This window comes from Erithacus rubecula (genome assembly GCF_903797595.1).
Source record: "Erithacus rubecula genome assembly, chromosome: 4".
Classification (NCBI taxonomy): Eukaryota; Metazoa; Chordata; class Aves; order Passeriformes; family Muscicapidae; genus Erithacus; species Erithacus rubecula.
In genome coordinates this window covers 65,581,472-65,600,472 of record NC_136686.1, presented here as the reverse complement: position 1 = coordinate 65,600,472, position 19,001 = coordinate 65,581,472, and the positions used below count along the sequence as shown (strand labels likewise).

The 19,001-nt window shown below is 43.0% G+C and overlaps 1 protein-coding gene across 3 annotated transcripts in view; it reads right to left on the bottom strand.

Annotated features, from left to right (window-relative positions):
- The window catches only part of PRKCQ (protein kinase C theta), a 38,029-nt gene extending 19,231 nt beyond the window's left edge, over positions 1-18,798 (bottom strand). The window contains exons 1-12 of one of the 3 annotated variants that reach the window (XM_079304936.1): positions 18,487-18,798; positions 17,204-17,329; positions 12,863-13,062; positions 11,753-11,813; positions 9,446-9,608; positions 8,865-8,896; positions 8,682-8,767; positions 7,458-7,587; positions 6,750-6,859; positions 6,487-6,610; positions 5,281-5,456; positions 2,177-2,350 (exon numbers count right to left, since the gene is read on the bottom strand). In XM_079304936.1, coding sequence (XP_079161062.1) covers positions 2,177-2,350; positions 5,281-5,456; positions 6,487-6,610; positions 6,750-6,859; positions 7,458-7,587; positions 8,682-8,767; positions 8,865-8,896; positions 9,446-9,608; positions 11,753-11,813; positions 12,863-13,062; positions 17,204-17,321 — 1,374 coding nt within the window. In that variant the 5' untranslated portion in view covers positions 17,322-17,329; positions 18,487-18,798. Of the gene's footprint in view, positions 1-2,176; positions 2,351-5,280; positions 5,457-6,486; positions 6,611-6,749; positions 6,860-7,457; positions 7,588-8,681; positions 8,768-8,864; positions 8,897-9,445; positions 9,609-11,752; positions 11,814-12,862; positions 13,063-17,203; positions 17,615-18,486 lie in introns of those variants that run through there. The other 2 variants (XM_079304937.1, XM_079304938.1) reach the window with 2 other exon arrangements.
- Between the last annotated feature and the right edge of the window lie 203 nt (positions 18,799-19,001).

The window sequence follows — 19,001 nt, the reverse complement described above, 5'->3', positions numbered from 1 at the left end:
GCTCAGAGAACTGTCAGCAGATTAAAGGACTTTTTCTCCCCCTCTGCAAACATGTGGAATACTGAGGTCCTTGTTTTGGTGTAGGAATATTCTTATTTTTGCTGTTCTTTGCAGAGACACTCAGGGCCTGGAGCAGCTCAGGTAAGCCAAAGGATGAGGGATTCAGAAAGGCATTGGCACATATGTTTCTGTTTGAAACTACTTATCTATCCAGTGATACTTCAAGAAACAAAAAAAGTCATATTTTTAATATTAAAATTCTCAGAGGGACTCTAAAGAGCAGTGCCATGGTTTCTGCCCATGGCAGGGGAGGTGGAAATAGGGGATCCTTAAGGTCCCCTCCAACCCAAACCATTCCACGATTCTAAAATTATTCTAAAATGATCCTAAAAGACATTCTGACAACCACACTGTCCTTTGAGCCATGAAAGACCATCCAAGGTTGTCACAGCTGCCTTGCTCTGGGTGACCTTCCTGCACTGAGTGATCACTGCTGGCTTGCAAAGGTCAGAGGAGAAAAATCAGGAGCTGAAAATCAACCAGAGCCCAGAGCAGCTCTGGCCTGGGCAGCCCCACTCCAGCTCCCTCTGTGTGAACCAAGCTCTGAAGTGGCAGTGATGCCTTGGGATGAGATGGATGGGGATTTATTTCTCCATGACAGGAGATGTGCTGCTGCCCACAAGTGTAGAAAACAAAAAAAAATTTGGGTTTTCAAGCCTGGCACTCATGAACTTTCCAGGCACACACTGATTTTCCATCCTTCAGGTTTTCCATGGCTGGAAGCACTCCTGAAACAGGCAGTAAATCCCACTGGATCCTGACATGACTCTCCTCTTTCTTTGGTGGTCTCATGAGGGAAGGGGACACTTGCATGCCTGAAGCCAGAGCTGCAGAATGTCCCTGCTCTATCATCCTGAGCCTGACCTGCAGCTTCCAGACCAGGCTGGAGCACAGACAGCACAGAGATACAGGCAGCACTCCCTGGGCAAAAGCTCCCTCACTGAGCTGTCACTGCTGTGAATGTTTGATCTCTTCAATTAAATCTTGATTTTCTTTGCTTTTGGAGTAGTGGCATTTATATTTTCCTGTGAAAACCAGCCCCCTTCAAGCAGGAACTTAATTCCTTTCCTTGCCAGGCAAGGCCTCATTCCCTGGACACATCATCCTCACTGCCAGTCCCAAAGGGGTTAAACATGAATGCCTGGGCACACCACCTGCAGCAGTTCCCAGATGTTCCCTGTTATAAATTTAACCTGTCTTTAAACAGGTGCCACATCCTACAGAGGACTGGGATGTACCACAGAGGTTGAAATTGTTTCTCCTGATCCTGCAGAACTTCCCACTGAGCAGGTCCTAACCTTACACTGAGCCTTGTGCCACTTAATCCTGGGACTGGGAGCATCCTAACAAAACCCTGAACAAGCAGCCATGAGATAGTGCTGCTGTGAATTTGAGCTAGGAGATATCAATCATCTCTCAGGAATGGTTTGAGTAGGTTGGACAGAGAAAACAAACTCAAACTTCCATTGTTTCTTTCTATGCCTTGTGTGTGCTTTGGTATTGAGGCTGTTGGTGGCTCAGGGAAGCTAAGCAGCTGCTGGTTGTTGGCATGTAAGGCCATGAAAATAGGTGCATTATTTAAATGTCACTTCAGTTTTGGTTTGGAGTCACAAGTGAGATTTCAGGTTGCCCCTCTGAACTGCAGAACCACCAGTGTCTGATGCCATTGAACAGTGACTGGGGGCAAAGAAGTGAATGACAGCATGTTTATCCTCCAAAACCAGGGTGTTTTTGAGTTGGCTTTGATCCAGGCTAGCTGGATCATGCTCCAAGAGGTTCAGATAACACATCAGTGTGGGCACATCCTCACCCTGGCTGGGGCCTTTGCACATCCTTGGCCGAGGGTACCAGAATGCAGATTTTAACAACAGATTTTACCTCAATGAATCTTGGATTTCATAATCCTCAAATACACCATCCCATCCCCAGATTGATGTGGGGGAAAGTAGATTAAATTTCTGGAGCCATTTCATAAGTGTTTAATCTGAAGATCCTTTCCCTCAGCACCACTTCATGTCTCAAGTGGACCCTAGCAGGCTGAAACCCTTTCACCAAGCATTTGTATTTCAGTAAAGCATTCTCAGCCTGTGGAAGAAAGTGTCAATCCTTGTCCTACCTTGGTCTGGAAGGTGCAGAAGACATGAGTGAGGAATGGGTGCTCCCAAGCCAAGGAGAGGACTCTCTTCTCCACCATTGTGCACTCAACGTCATCATCCATCAGCACCACGTCCTTCTTCAGGGCTTTCACTGCAAAGTACTGGTCTGTGCTCTTCAGCTCAGCCAGGAACACCTGAAATGGAAACAGCTGCTCAGAAAGAGGGAATTCTCCTCTCAGAACAGCCATGCTGAGCTCCTGGGAATTCACACCTTAAAAACCTTCATGCTTAAAGCCTCATTCTGCCATTAAAGGCACCCAGACATAAAGACACCCAGAATAGTTTTATGAAGTTGAGCCCTGGAGAAGGATGAGAAGTTCTTGGCAATTACAGGAGCAGGGTCCCACATGGCTGGATGGACAGCACATTCCAGAAAACCAAACACTTCTGATAACAGAAACCATCCTCATGCAAATGTTCCTGAGATACATTTCCTGTTTTCTGACTTCAAATAACAAAGCATAGAATATTGCTTTGTCAGCATTTTCAATGCAAATACCCTGCACCAGATCTTCAGCAGGTGGAAAATTATGTCCACCAGTAGTTAGACTGGTTTTATATCAGATGTCTTTCCTTCCTCCCAGTTTTCAGGTTTGAGCACACAGGCTGGGTCCCCCATGCTTCTGCAGGAGTTCTCTGAGAATGGGAAAATGAATCCTAGAGGAGTTATGACCTCTGTCTATTTTTATAGGCAGGGGAAATGAGACCTGGATCAGCAGAGAAGGGTTTTCTAGAGACCACAGAGCAAGGAAGTCTCTGCTGGAAGGCAGTGACAGTCCTGGTCTTCACACCAACAGCCTGCTGACCCTGTTTTTATAGACTGAATAACTGTGTAAGATTCATCAAAGAGGTCTTTGAAGTTCTCTACCAGACACTATTTACTGAGTAAGCTCAGACATGTTTTAGCCCTGACAAAAGTTTTATTTACCCTTTTGGCTACTGCTGCATTTCACTTTGTAGCACCAGACAGAGAGTAGAGCCTAGAGCCTCCCTCTGTCTCTGCACTGAATGACCAGAAATGCTCACAGTGCTGATGCTGCAGGCACCCTTTTTACCCTCCTGTTTGTGCTGGGCACTGCTCTCCTGGGGGACTGGGGAAAATGCTGCATTTGTGTGACTTGCAAGGAGCACAGAGAGAGGTGGTGGTGGGAGATACCCTTGTGGATCTGCCCCTCAGCCTCCCAGGGTCACTCAGAGCTGGGGAGATCCCCCAGGCACTGAGATCTGCACACCCTGTCCCCTCCATGGGGAAGTGACTCTTGCTCCAAGCAAATGAGGGCACCAGGAGTGACACCAACACAGGAAATTCTGGGTGAGGTTTTGCTGCAGAAAGGCACCAAATCCTCTCCACACCCATAATGTGCACTTCAGACAGATGCAGAGCTCACAGAGGGTTTGAGAGTCCATGTCAACATGAGAGCAACAAGGTACAGAATCTGCTTTAATGCAGGCATTCAGGACTGGAATAAATGAGCACCTGAGCAACCTCATCTCATTAGACCTGTTTGGAGGAATTTGTTTTGATTAGAAGACCTCCAGAAATCCTTTCCTTCCAATAAAAATGTTTCTATTATAGCCATGCTCTTGATTTCAGGCTAGTCTGGAGTGTGAGTTTGGGATATTCTGGTTTAGCTGTGAGATGCCTCAGCTCTGGCTCCCATGCAAACTCTGGACATGACAATTAGACACAACACTTCCTAGTGGAAAATTTCCCTGTCCATTGAGTTGGAACTAGACAGTCTTTAAGGTTTTTTCAACCCAAACCATTCTATGATTCTATTACTTTCAATATGAAAGGCCAACACAGGAAATATTTCACCAGTTCAAGAACTGGCTGCAAAAATTGCTCCAGATCATTTATCAGGCAAAAACCAGGCCTCTGCCAAAGCACAGTTTCCCCCTTGGAAAGATGTGGGATGTGAGCAATATGATCCATACTCCTTCTTCTTACTGGCTGTGAAAATACAATGGGGAGTCCCCCTAAAATTGCCTCTCACAGCTTTGTACTGGCACTGAGTAACATTCTCTTCTGCAACGGGGAAAAACAATCCCCAATTCACCAGGATTAATGAATCCACTGAAAGCAGGTGGTTCTTGTTCCAAAAGCACAAATTCTTGGCTGTTGCAAAATTTGCTTTGGGCTCCAGCACAGAAAGGCTGTTCCCAGCTGGGGACCTGCTGCTCTGGAGAGCAGAGGTGATCCACACTCATCTCCCTCCTCACAGCACAGAGACCTTTCCCACCAGCTCTCTGGGACACCCAGGACCCATTAGCCTGCACAGAAGGGGAAGATGAAGCCCTACCTGGGGCATTCCTGCCCTGTCATGAGAGAGCAGCTAAAGGGACAGGGAGAAGGACAAGGTGAGGAGAAGATAGAGTTCAGGATCCAGCCATGCCAGAACAAGGATTCTTTGAAGATTTGGAGATTTATCAGCCAATGTGAGGCAGCAGGACCAGGGCAGTGACCTGTACTGGGCACTTGTGAGGCCACACCTCAAATCCTGTGTTCAGTTTTGGGTCCATCACTACATGAAACACTCTGAGGTGCTGGAGTGTGTCCAGGGAAGGGAGCTGGGGAAGGGTCTGGAGCTCCAGAAGCAGCTCAGGGAGCTGGAAAGGGGCTCAGCCTGGAGAAAAGGAGGCTCAGGGGGAACCTTGTGGCTCTGCAGAGCTCCCTGACAGGAGGGAACAGCCTGACTCTGCTCCAGGGAACAGGGATAGGAGGAGAGAGAACAGCCTCAAGCTGTTCCAGGGGAGCTTGAGATGGGATATTTGAAAAAATTTTTCCCTGGAAGAGTGGACAGGCATTGGAAGAGGCTGCCCAGGGAAGTGGTGGAGTCACCATCCCTAAAGTGTTCAAAAAGCCACGTGGATGTGGCACTTGGGGACACAGTTTAGTGGTGGACTGGGCAGTGCTGGCTTAGCAGTTGGATGCAATAACCTTAGAGGTCTTTTCCAACCTAAATGATTCTGTGTTTTTTTCCTAAGTGTCCCTTCAAAGCAGATGTTATTTATTCCACACAAAGCTACATGCAAATGCACACAGTGGTGTCCCAGTGCTTACCTTGCCAAAACTGCCCTTCCCCAGCATCTTGTGCAGGACAAAATCTTCAATGGTCAGTTTTAGCTGCACTTGGTGCTCCTGCTGTTCCTGGGACTGTTCTCCCAAGTCTGACTCTATGAGAGACTCCCCCTTCACTGTGCCCTCCACTGGAGTCTCCCAGGAGATGCCTTGTGGCTCTGCAACACACATCAAAGCACTCAAATAAACCCCTGGACAGGAGCAGAAAACCCCCACAACACCCACAGATGTTCTGCTTAGAGGTTTAAAAGGGTATTTCAAACAAATGGAAGTGTGGTGGCCATCTCTAAGTAGATTGCCTCTGCTCCCACACTGCTTTTTCTCCAGAATAAACTTTACTCCAGTGGAAACTGCACCTTCTTCAGTAACTTTTTTAAACTTACAACCACTTTATACACTCCTTCATCTCTCTTTCTGTTTTGTGGCACCAAATCCTTAATTTCTGGCCACCTGTGTTTCCAGTCCTTCTTGCTGCTTGTCATTACAATGTGGATCCATTTTTTCAAGGTCTTTTCAAAACCCTAGGCTAAGCCAGATGAAAATGTGGGATGGCATTTCCATACTGTGTTCCTGCTCTGGATGAGAAGCATTCCAGATCAACCATTCCAGCTGGCCTGGAGTGGAATCACTCAGGGTTTTTTCAATACTCCACTAATGGGGATTTATAAAAACTTGTAAGAGATTTTGTCCTTCACTGGATTTATCCCACTGCTGTAACTGTCCTAAAGTGCTGAACACTACTCAGCAGATAAACAGACCCATGTGTGAAACAGCTGTGAAACCACCTGAGGCTTTACTGTTTCACATCAGCATAGCCAGTTCTACTTGTAGAACAGACCAGAAATAAACACAGGTGGGGACATAATTTATTTCTCCTTGGGGTCCCAAGGGCACAGTGTCTCATTTGCCCTCCTAAACATGTGTTCTTGTAGCACAGAGGGCTGTGACACCTAGATCAGCTCCTGGGTGAGTGAAGTGGAGGTCTATCAGTGGTTTTCAAAGCTACCAGAAGTCAACCTCCACCCAAAAATATGAAATCAGAGAGAACATTTGCCATGATTATCAGAAGGATTCCAAATATCCTGTTTGGAGCTTGGAAATAAATTCCCTACTCGTGTCACTTCCAACTAACTACCTATGAACCAAACAACAACAAAGCTGCTGTCCTGGATCACCAGGAGGAATTACCTTTTTTCCCTGTTGTGGATGCTGGCAAGGCCTGAAGTGGTGTCACATCCTTCACAGGAACAGGGAAGCCAATTTCCAGAGGTCCATCCCTGGAGATCTGTTCACTGTCACGCTGGCAGCGAGCCTGGGGCACAAAAAACAGCAAATTTTGGAGCCAAAAGCCACGTGCTGAGCTTATGAACAACACTGTGACTTCTTGAGTGTGACTCTAGAAGAGGTCTTTGCTTATGAGATGATCATCTAAAAATGCTTAAACTCTTTACCTGCTGAGTGCTCTCTATCATTGCCAGAGCTTCAGCCATTAGTTTCTGGTTCACTCCACAAAGATTTGCTACTTTGGTCTGGCACTTGTGGTGGACATTCATGCCACAGGCTGAAAGAAAAAACATGAGAACATGCCAGGACAACAAAGGCTGTGAAGGGTTGGCCAAGAGCAAGTGCTGCTGCTGGCCAGAGGCTCTTGAGATGGCACTCCAATAGATTTTTGGTTCCCTGTGAAGATCATTTTTTTGTATTTTCTTCTGGCCAGAGGATGCATTTCCACATCCATGAGCCTTTGCAGGTACAGGCTGCTAAAACTACAAGTCATTATCTCAGAGATAAACTGCAATTAGAGAAGAGGATCCCCCCATTGGTTTAGGATTAAGGAGGCAGTGAAGTGTCTTGGGTCTGACAGGGGAAATAGAGCTTGCAAGTTCATACTGGAGGTGATTTGGGAAGATCAGCAGCGTCACTGTGATGTTCTTTGTCTTTTTGGGAAACAACTCATCATCTTTCTGGATCACATATCTCCCAGTACATGGACAATTGTCCTAATTCTTGAAGAATGAGCCTCCTAGAAGGACAGTCCTGTAGACCAGCCCTTCACCTCCTGGTGAAGCCACACTGGTTTTGCAGAGAAGGGCGATAAATGAGATTTGGATTAACAACCCCCCCCAACTCAGCTGGTGCCACCTCAGCCAGGCACTCACCATCACACTTGAGCCCCTGCCGTGCCAGGCCCCAGAGCAGGGTGCCACAGTGCTCACAGAAGGTGGGGCTCTTGTAGTTGTACACCTTGAAGCGGTGGGGCATGTCGATCTTGAACCTCTCCTTGTGGAACTGCAAGACAAAAGCCAGGCTCAAAACCCTCCTCATTTTCCATCTCAGCTCTGTGTGGAAAACCAAACGTGTACCAACCAACAGAAGTTGGTTTCCTCAGGTGTGACTGACAAGCAGAAACTGTCTATCAGGCCAAATTTTGATATGAATGCAATTCAGAGAGAATTGGGTCATTTCATCCCTGGCCTTGACCAAAGGACTGCTCATGCCTCATTTACATGCCCAGGCTCCCCTAATGCTCAGTGGGAAAACATTGGAACTTTTAAAAATTATTCACCTCATCCTGCAATGGATGTCTACATTTGTTGTCATGAATCACTCCTTGGAAGAGCCACAAAGTTGTAATTCTTTTAGTATGAAAGGTGATGACAAAATTGGTTACCTCTACCCTGGAGATGTCAGAATAGAAGTGAGAGTAATCTCATTTATCAATAAAAATTGTAAAAGGAGAACAGGAGCCAGGGTGGGACTGAAAGTAAACTGAGATTGCAGGACACAAGGTAAAGGGAATAGTCCTATGAGGAGTTTAAGATCTGTTTTTACCTACCAAAAAGAAAAAAATAGAGTAAACTGACATGAGAAAAATAAAACAAGTAATAGCAGAGATATCAGATCTCCCAGTGACTGTTTCAGATAGCACAAAATGGGATGTTCAAGCACAAATCTGAAAATTCAGCCTGATGTCTTGCCTAACACTGGATAGTGAAGATTTCTCCAGTATACCTCCAGCTCATGCCCATGACTTCCCTCTGAGTTACACTTTATGCATTAGAAAAATGTCAGTTGTGATTCAGCAGCTGCTTATTCTGCAGCTGCATTTCAGTAAATCTTAAGTGGGAGGTTATGAAATCACTGGGAACATAAAAAGCAAAGGGCACAGATCAGATCACAGAGTCCTTAGCTCAGTAGGACCTTTTGCTTCATCAGAAGTTGCTTTGCAGTGATGCAGATCTGAATGACGCTGAATTTTTTTTAAAAAGGAATCATAATAAAATAAAATAAAATAAAATAAAATAAAATAAAATAAAATAAAATAAAATAAAATAAAATAAAATAAAATAAAATAAAATAAAAATAAAAATAATACCACCTACCATTGTTTCTCTGCTGTTGATTGCTGATCCTGTACACTTGGCTATTACTTTATCAATGCACTTCTTATGAATGGCAGCATTACATTCTGCAACAGCAAGTGTGTGATGGTGTTAATAAGGAAATTCCAGAAGAAAAGATTAAGTAAATTATGAGAATAAAAAACTAAACAAAAAGTTTCTTACGTCTGCATTGATATCCTTGTTTATTCAGACCCCTGAAATGAACAGAGCAGTGGTTAATTCTGACTTGTCTCAAAGCCTCAGCAGAAGAAAGGAGAACAATAATTATCAAAGAAGGAGAATAAAACCCCTTTGCTTTTTATCACTCTTTGTAGGGATTATTTAATTTCATTATCTTCATTTAATCTAATGGTGGAGTGACTCTCTGTTCAGCACACATTCACATCCTGAATTTCATGATTTCCAAAGAGCAAACTGGACTGATGAGAAATGCCTGTGCATTTTGCCAAACCCAAAGGTATTTGTAAACAATAAATTAAAAAGTTTAATTTTAATTGGAATTTTCACAGTTGGAATTACAACTGCAAATCCTTAAAGTGATGCAATAACTCTACATGGAAGATGCCAGTGGTTTTACAGGAGGAGCACAGACACTCATCAGCAAACTATGGAATCTTTTAGGTTGGAAAAGACTTTTAAAATCACCCAGATCTGCCATGTCCAACACTAAACCATGTTCCCAAGTGGCACCAGCAGGTTCCTGGGGTTAAAAGGAGAAGGAGCACAGATCCTTTTGCATTTACCAAACAAACTCGTGGCACACAGAGCAGAAGGTGGGCTGTGGAAAGAAGGTGGCTGTGAACTCGTGACACTTGACATTGTGGATTTTGGCTTGTTTGATGGCTCCCCTGCGCTGGTGCAGGGAGAAGAAGCCTTCAGTCTCACAGTCAGCCAGGTCCTTTGCATCTAGGAGGAGAGGAAAGATGTTTAAATTCACCCTGTGTGATCAGGCACTTTTGAGAAAATGCAGCTGCCCAAATACTCTGTGACTGAAGCTGATGATTCACTCATGGTAATGAATACTCAAAGAAATATCATTTTATGAAACCCACAAAAGTCTCATTTGGATGGTTTTCATCCACCATTCCTACACTAAAATGACTTTAGACATCAGAGTCTGAGCTCCCTTGACATAGTGCTGCTTTTGAAATGCAGAACAAAAATTTCCCAAGGAGAGGTAATTTAAACATAAAACTCTGACTCTGTATGGCACTGAAGAAGCACACCCTGAAAAGGATGAAATTACATAAAAATCAATAATTACTGATATATGGACACAAACACATGTGTATATATAGATATATATAGGTATTTAACAGAATCCTTTCTGTGTGCATATACATGTGTCAATAAGCAGATATTTATGTCCCTAGGATATTGTTATTTTTCCATGCCAACACTGGCTTTGCGGTTTGCTGTGCCCTTGCTGTTATTCACAGTTATTTAAATTTTTGGGATAGCAAACCAATTCTGACTTCACATCACTTATATACCTGCTTGTGTCTACAAATCTGATATTCACACAGAAAATCTCTGTTTTGTTTCTCTCCTGCAATGCACAGTGAGTTATTGTGTTATTCTTTTTTTTTTTCCTTTTTTTTTTTTTTTTTTAGTTAGAGTTGGGATTAAAACCTTGAGACATGATATTTGTGTTTGGACTTACATGTTATTAATTTTTATTTAAATTATAGTGAGCTTTTTATTTGTATTTATTTATTTGTAGTTAATACGTTGAAAATAATGATGTATTTTATTTTTATAAGATTTTTTAAGGGTTAATTTGTTTAATTAAGAACAGATATATAAATTATTTTTATTTGAATTTAATAATTCAACACTTGTGACTTGCAATATGGCATTTTTCATTTAATCATAAAAGTATTATTTAGATTTATGAAGAAGAAGGTAAAAAAGAAATAAATTTTTGTTTTCATATTTTTATTTTGTTTTTTATATATTACTATATTTAAAATTTTTAAATCTTAAGTTTTTTATTATGTGCTATTACACACTTCTATATTAACTATATACTAGTGATTTTAGTTTTATTATTTAATTTTGGAAGGGTTTTTTTATGGTTTTAGGTTAAAAGTGGTGGTTTTTGGGGGGCTTTAGTGTCTGTTAGTTCTCAGTATCTAGGATTCTAATGCAGGTAACCTTTGGGAACTGCCCTCTGTGTGACCTGGTGCTGATTTTGATATTTGTAACAGAAGCACAAATTGCATTTTCTATGCTTTGGCCTCCCTAACACCCTGTAACACACAAAGAGCAGCCCAATCTGTATTAAAGAAAATCTGTATTAAAGAAAATATCAGTGTGGCCATTGCTCCTGCCAGTGCTTCTCTGTTTCTATAAATGGAAGAGCCTTCCAGATATCTGCACCTCACAGCTTCACCTACATGACGGGAGAATTTTGGCAACAAAGATGTGAGAATAAGACCAAGCATTTGAATTAAACCAATATTACTGAACAAAGCAGAATTCAGCCCTTCTGATGAGAAATTTTCCCTAAAATCCACCCTGAGGCTCCCCTGGCCCAGCCTGAGGCTGTTCCCTCTCCTCCTGTCCCTGTTCCTGGAGCAGAGCCCAACCTGGGGCTGTCCCCTCCTGTCAGGGAATTCTGCAGAGCCACAAATTCCCCCTGATCCCCCTTTTCTCCAGGCTGAGCCCCTTCCCCAGCTCCCCCAGCTGCTCCTGGGTCTCCAGACCCTTCCCCAGCTCTGTTCTCTCCATGTATTTCTTGTAGTACATAAAGCAGAATGATTTCAGAGGAAGCTGGCTCCTTATTGTATCTGTTCTGTCTTGTTTAGCATAATGGGAATATCTGCCATTCAGTGGTAAACCAGCCAAAAAAAAAATCTGCCCTGCAAATCACAGAAGAACAGTCACCACACAATAAAAATTACTTTTCTGGAGTTTTAATTTCAAGCAGTTATGTTTGCTGTTATGGATCAGTCAGTAATAACATAGGCACTGCTTTTAGTGAAGACACCATGTCTGCCCCACAGCCCAGAAATCACAGCTGTAAATTAACAAACAGAATCACTTGCCACTTATTTCCAGGAAGTATCTTGCATTCATCAGCATTCGCCCTTGAGGCTTCAGTTCTAGCTGGTTGAGATAAGTGAAAAACAAGAAAAAAAAGTCCATTAACCAGTCATTCAAAGAAGGAAAAATCATTTCAGATGACTTTCAAGCGATCTCCTTTTCCCAGTGGGAACTGATGAATGGCAATGAATGCTAATTTTCAGGTTGCTGTTACCCACGTGAGGAAACAGAGGGTTGATCACCTCATCAAACCTCAGCATGATAGGAGAGATGGATGTGATTATCCAGAGAAGATGTAGGCAGCTTTTTAGACACCCAATTAGGATCAGCACTATCTATAGATAAAACCTGTTCCCAGTAGATCCTGCTAGGGGAAAGTGGGAGCAGTTCAAAAAACCCAGCCAGCTTCTGACAGGTGATGCTGAAATCTTTTAGGCACTCAGTTCTACGAGTCTGACTTCTTTACAGTCAACCTGAGGGGTGCTACAAGTTTATTTGGGTATTTTTGGGGCCTTCCCACTGGACTTGGCAATTCCCACCTACCTGACTAATCATCCATAAATGCCTTTGGAGATCTGGACTATGTATAATCTGGATACTACATTTTAAAGATTTCTGGCAAGATCTTTCTTGCTTGGAGTACCAGGGAACACAACCTTACATTTAGCATTCTTCTGAAGACACTTCAAATTTATGCCACAGTAACTTCAGTGATTTTTTAAGGAGTTGCTGTGACATAACTCTGAACTCAGGCAGCTGTGAATCAGCTACTTGATATTAGATAAAATTTTTAAAGCTGTTTCCCCAGAGAACATAAAATAACTCATGTTCAGCCAGTCATACTAAGATTTGCTCCCAGTGGGTTTTCTCAGCAAAGATTAATACGTGGGCACAGCTCACCTGAAGCAGGATCCTCACTAGCACAGGGCAGGTTTCAATTAAAATAAAAGTGCCAAGCTCTTCTCTTCTAACAAGTCTCTCCATCAATTCACACCCAAGTAGCCTCAAAACATTTTTCCAGCCAGTCCCCACTGTGCTGCTGGTGACAGTCACAGCCTGGCAAGCACACAAGGACATCCCCTTACCCTGCAGGACAAGAGAGTGATGCTCACCCATATCTCTGTCTTCCCATTGCTCTTTTTGCACCTCTCTGCCAGCACCTTGAGCTCCACTGTGGTTTCTGAGACCATTTCAGCACTTTTGTCCTTGACCACGATGTGCATGACCCGACCATTGTTGATGTGGGCATCAAAAGTGCTGTTCCAGGGTGGGTACATGGTGGGCTTCTTCTGCACATACACCTGGCCATTCTCTGTTGAGAGGGAGAACACAAATCCATGCAGTGAGGGCAGCTCATGAGAACAAATACAGACACCTACCCTAAAAAAGGGAATTTCTACCCTTGACTCCATCAGTTCTGTTGAGTTCTCCAATGCTGACTCCAACATCATAAATACTCACTTTTAACCAGGGGAATCCCATCCCAAACAACTGCCTTGTTTATCATCTGGCCCAAGGCACTGCAAAATGAGACAGCTTTGCTTCAAGCCCCCAAAAGCTGAGTGCACTTTGGGATTAATGTCCAGCCCAGTAGCCAACTAAGGGATGTTAAAACATGAACTGTCTTGCAGACCTGTAACCATCCCTACAAGGATGTAGAGTCTTCAGCAAAGCAAACTCTCCCTCATGCTTGAATTTCTCTTCCTTCATAGCATCTTAATATGGTGATGAGTAAAAAAAATGGTTATCTCTGAGGTTTGCAGAGGGTTCTCTCTAACTGGGTCTCTCTGAAAAGAGTCTCAGCCAGATTTATTTATCTCACAAAGCCAGTTTTACCTCATACAGCCCTGTAAAAGGTTTACTCAAGGTAAATTCTATATCACAGTTACCTTCTGCAAATGTTCAACCTATCAAATGCTGAAGCTGAAGGAATAAGAGGAAAAAAGGAGCAGACCTCTGATCCCTTTCTAAAGACCTTGCTTCTATTTTCAATAATCCCAGATGGAAAAGAACACACAGCTGACAGCCTGGAAGGTGACATGTGCTGAAGACAATTTTTCCCTAAATGAGAGGACTAATTCACAAAAAATCAGAGACAAAAATGAGACATAAACTTTCCAGCATCCCGGAAAACAGAAATCTCAATAAAACACCATTATTCCTTTGCTGCATCAGTGAAAAAGCCACAGATGTGAAACACAGCAGTTGCAAAACAAGTGCTTTCATTTGTGCTGCACACCAGGACTCTGGGCTTAAATAAACAAACCCTGGGATGTGAATGAACTGCCTGCTGCATGGGATCAGACAGCCACCCCCACTGGGATTCTGCCAGGGCTTTATCCAACCCCAAAAACGAAACAGCAACTGTCCTTCCCGGGAGCAGCTTTCCCTGGAGCTGGGAGAGCTCATCCTGGAGGCTTTGCTGAGTTCAAACACGCAGCAGGATCCTTCATGAAGCAAATGTCACCAAGGCAGGTGGCAAAATGGCACCGGGCCAGGTGGCTTGTGAAGGCAGAAGCCACTTTTAAAGGGCAGACTCTTTTTATATCCCAGAGGCACATATAATTTCTGAAATATTTTGTCATCAATTATAAATTGCTGTAGCACCTCCAACTGTATGGTGGTGTGGTTTGTTTTTTGGGGTTTTTTTTGGTTTTTTTTTTCACATTGTATTATAATGTGACAAGGTTCCCTTGCACAAAATAAGCAAGTGAAAAGGCTGATCAAGATCTATCCAGAACTTCTGAAATTCTTTACTGTGGTCTTGCTGTGACATCCCAATGTCCACAGAGGATGTTCATCACTCCCAGATCCCTGGGGACCTCTGTGCCAATGACCTTTTCATTATGGATGGTTGATAAGGGACAGCCTTTGAATGAACCCAAAGTCAAACTCCCTGTTTTTGGAAACCAAACACATTTATCATCTACCACTGTTCTGTTTGCAAAAACCCAAACAAACAAACAAAAACTAAACAACCCACACTTTGCCAGTGCTAAACATAGAACCCCAGAATGGTTTAAATTGGAAGGGACTTTTAAAACTATCCAGTTCATCCCCCTGGCATGGGCAGGAACAACTTCCACTGTCCCAGGTTGCTCCAAGCCCTGTCCAACCTGGCCTTGAACACTTAGGCATGTCCTGCCCTGCTCAGAAATCATTTCTACCCTGAAAAAACTTCTTCATGGCCAAGTGTCAGAGCACAGGCTGGTGGTCAGGATGATTTGCATCTCTCACCAGCTCTGCAGCTGGTCCACTCCTACTCCTTGGTCATAATTTGGCCAAAATTTGTGTATCAGGGAAATAAATATAGATGTATTTTTAAAATCCCATTACAACTGAGCAGCAAGTGCTTTATCAAACCAGGGAGTTGGAGAGCAAATTATGACCAAAAGAAAAATAATCATGAAGCAAGGATAAGGCAGTTTATGGCAGTGTTGGATTAACAGCTGGACTTGATGTTCCTGCAGGTCTTTCCCAATCTTAGTGATTCTGTGATTCTGCCTCAAATATATTTAGTTATTTTGCCTTCTTGAAGCCTGTTAGAACATGACAGCTCCTTGGGATGGCCATGCTGAGAGCATTCCTGGCATTTAGAGTCAGGCTCATCTCCCTGCCCATCAGACACAGACCTGAGTCTGGTCAGGGGCTTTTCCAGGCTGTGATTCACCTCACCCATCAGGGACATGCTCCTCAGCTGGGATTGCTCACACATCAGGATCTGGGAATTACAGGGTGGATGAGGACTCAATTTTCTCAGCCTCCTTAAGGTAAAGTTGGCCATGCACCCATTTAAACACCCTCCAGCAGCAGCAGATTAACAATCCCACCCCTGGAGGTGAATCAGTCCCAGGAGGTTCAGTGATTAATCCCTCTGCCTGTCCCACCATGCTCTGAGCCATCACCAGATGAAATTACATCCCAGCAAACAGGAATCTCCTAATGGCAGAAAGTCACTTTTGCTACACTCAGCCCTCACTAATGAAAAGTTCCCTCAAACACAATTTTTTTTTTTATTGTTGGCAGAGGATTTATTATAATGATAATTAAAATAATTATAATTATTACAGTAATGATTAAAATAACTATAATTAGTATAATAATTATTATTATTGACTCTGAGGAGCACAAAAATTATATCCCTTAGAAAATACTTTTGTTTTTGTTGGATAGCAGAAAACACTTTTAGATTTGTATCAGACAAATAAATATAGGTCTGTTCTGACCAAATTGATTTTGCTCACTTTTGAACTGACAGAGATTTCAATTTGAGTTATGGCTTTCAAAAGCCTCATTAGAAGAAAACAGCCAAGCTCTGCACAGAGCTAAAATAGAATGTATTTTCTGATAAAAGTGAGATCTTGGGGACATCTTGTCACGTAGTATTTTCTTTCCTTTTGAACTTACTGTTCACCACATCTTCCATTATTATTTAAAGTATCATTTAAGGCAAGATGAAGTTCAATGTGATAAATGCTGACTCTTAAACAAAAAATGAACCCCAGTGAAATACTGAACTATTTTAAAATTCTAATTTTTTAAACTACTTTAACATCCTCTGGGGATTACAGTCATGGGGATTCTCAATAAACAGGGATTTCTGAGTGGATTTCATTTTTCAAAGAATCACAGCAGTCATATTAGAAATTTATCAAAGATTTAAGCTAAATATCAGCCAATATGAGTAATTCCCTAATTTGAAGGACTTGCTCTTCATCATTCTTCAAAAGCACAACTGGAGAACTTTTCATCCTTTCACTGGAATTATTTTCAGGCATATAATAAATGTTTTATAATAAATTAAGAAGGACTCATCAGTTGTTCAATCAGGACAAATGTGCAACAATCCATAGATCCAGACACAGCAAACAGCTTCTCAGGAGGTTTCATTTCCAAACCTTTTACACAGCACAGCAATTACACAGAGAAATTAACTCTCTCTGCAGAGATTGGGCTGTTTAAGTGCCTTTTAAAAAAAAATTAAATTATGGAAGTGGTTGGGTCTGTCAGTTTCCCCCCAAAAAGTGAGTAACAAAGATGGCCCTGGCAGAATATTATAGCACACTCAGATTTCATCTGTCTGGAGTCCCACTGACAAACCAACAACTGCTTATGGAAGGGTGAAACCAAATACAGCTCAGCTCAACTGCTCTGTCACATGCTGGGGCTTGTAATGCAGCTGATAATATCCTCAAATTGGAGATACAGATTTGATGGCAGCATCCTAAAATCAGATTGCCTTGCCAAACCCGAACCCAAACTTGCACTGTGCTGGGACACACACATCTTTATCAAGTGGGGTTGGAAGTGGATGATCTTTGAGGTCTCTTCCAAGCTATTTTATGGTTCATTCTATGATTTACCAGCATGTTACCTACACCCAGGAAATGACCCAGAAAAGCACAGACATGACTTGAAAAAACCCCATCCACACTTAACCCCTCCCCACTCACCTGACTCCACGGCTTCTTTTACCATCACGGCGCAGTAGGGGTTAATCACCTCCCCCTGGGATGGCAGGTAAGGGCCACTGTCATAGTTGGACAAACCAATACGCAGGAAGGGAGACATGGCAAGTCCTGTGCAAACAAAAGACAGGAGACACTTGGGACAGAGTCTAAAAATTCCCCTGGTCTGAAGCAGCCTTATCTCCGCCGGGCAGCCGCTAGTTATCCATCCAGCTGGAGCCTCTCTGACTTCCTTCCACAAACTGACCCAGCACTGCCGGACGTGCCCAAGGTACTGAGACTCAGCTGTGGGCTTAACCACGGAGCTGAACTCATCCCAGGGCTGGGAAAATCCACAGGAGCAGCTCTGAGCACTGATGACTTCACGCTGACCGTCGGCAACGAGGACGACAATGCACAGGATCAGAAATCAGAACATTCTTGGCTTGGGATAAACCTCTGCTGTAATTTATGTTGAGTCACATTGAGAACTTGAATGCTATGGGAATAGAGAGGGGTTTGGGAACACTGCTGGAAGCTTGCAAGCTGAACATGAAACTGTGAAATAACTGTGCACTATTTATATACAGCATGGAAAGGAGCTTGGGCTTTCTTGGGGGCTGAACCATATTCACAAGTGAAGCTATAAAGAGAAAGTTCAGCTGATATGAACCACACTGTATAGACAGTGAAACAAAATACCCCACCAGAAAAAAAAAAAGCACTTCAGGATTTATTTTAAGCAGCTGAAAACTGAAACAAATACAATTAAGATGCCAGGAAACACTACAAAACCTTTGGGTCAAAACATTACAAAATCTTTGGGTTAAAACACCACAAAACTTTCTCTGCAAGGTCTTTCAAAGCCTTCAGAGAGATTTAATGAAACCAGAAATTAATAACTGCTGAAGCTAGTGCCCATCATTTTGCCATCTGAGGCCAAAACTGGGATTTACCACCCAGCTTTTGTCTCATCATCTGAGCTTGTCATTCTTGGCTTCTCTTCCAGTCAATGGGGAGCAGGAGGCACTCTGAACTCAGCTGCAGATGTCTGTCTTGGACCACCAGAGTTAAAAGACATCAGTGCTACCACCAGCTGTTTTCTGTCAAGTATATTGACAATGACACCTTGTTCAAGCACAACAGCAAAAGGATCAGTGACTTGTGGTGTGGGATGCAGCCAAGTCTCTTCTGCATTTTGTACATAAAAATGAACTTTCTGAAGGGAAGCTTTTTAGCCTCACATGGAAGAAGTTCCTGGTTCTTTGCTGGGAATAGCATTTTCTTACCTGTAAATGGTATTTTCCTGACAGATAAATTCAGTCTCTGAGAGGGGCTTCTCTTTTCATCACTGTTGTGGACAACATGGAAAGTTTTTTCTCAGCTGAAGGAATAACTGCTCCTCTGGCTAGGCTGACTTCAAAACCTGCCTCTCTGTTCAAGGACACAGGAGGCAAGACCATCAAGGAGAGAGGAAAACTTGAGGAACCAAGATGTAGCCTTTTGTTTGAGTGTCTTCTCTCTTCCCCAGCAGTGTGGAGTGATGAGTTTCCATCAGCCCCTTGTACAAAAGTCTGGGGCTGCTACAAAACCCAGAAAAACTTTTCATCAGCACATGGCCAGGTTGCAGCAGGTTGCTGTTCCACTTGTATCCTGGATCTGATAAGATCTTCTTCTTCCTCCTGTTTTATAAAACAAACACAAACAGCTGAAGTTATTGCTGGGTGTGGAACACCAAATCTCCTGGCTGAGTATTCACAAGCACTGAGCACTCACATTCCAACATTTTCTGACACAGATGGCT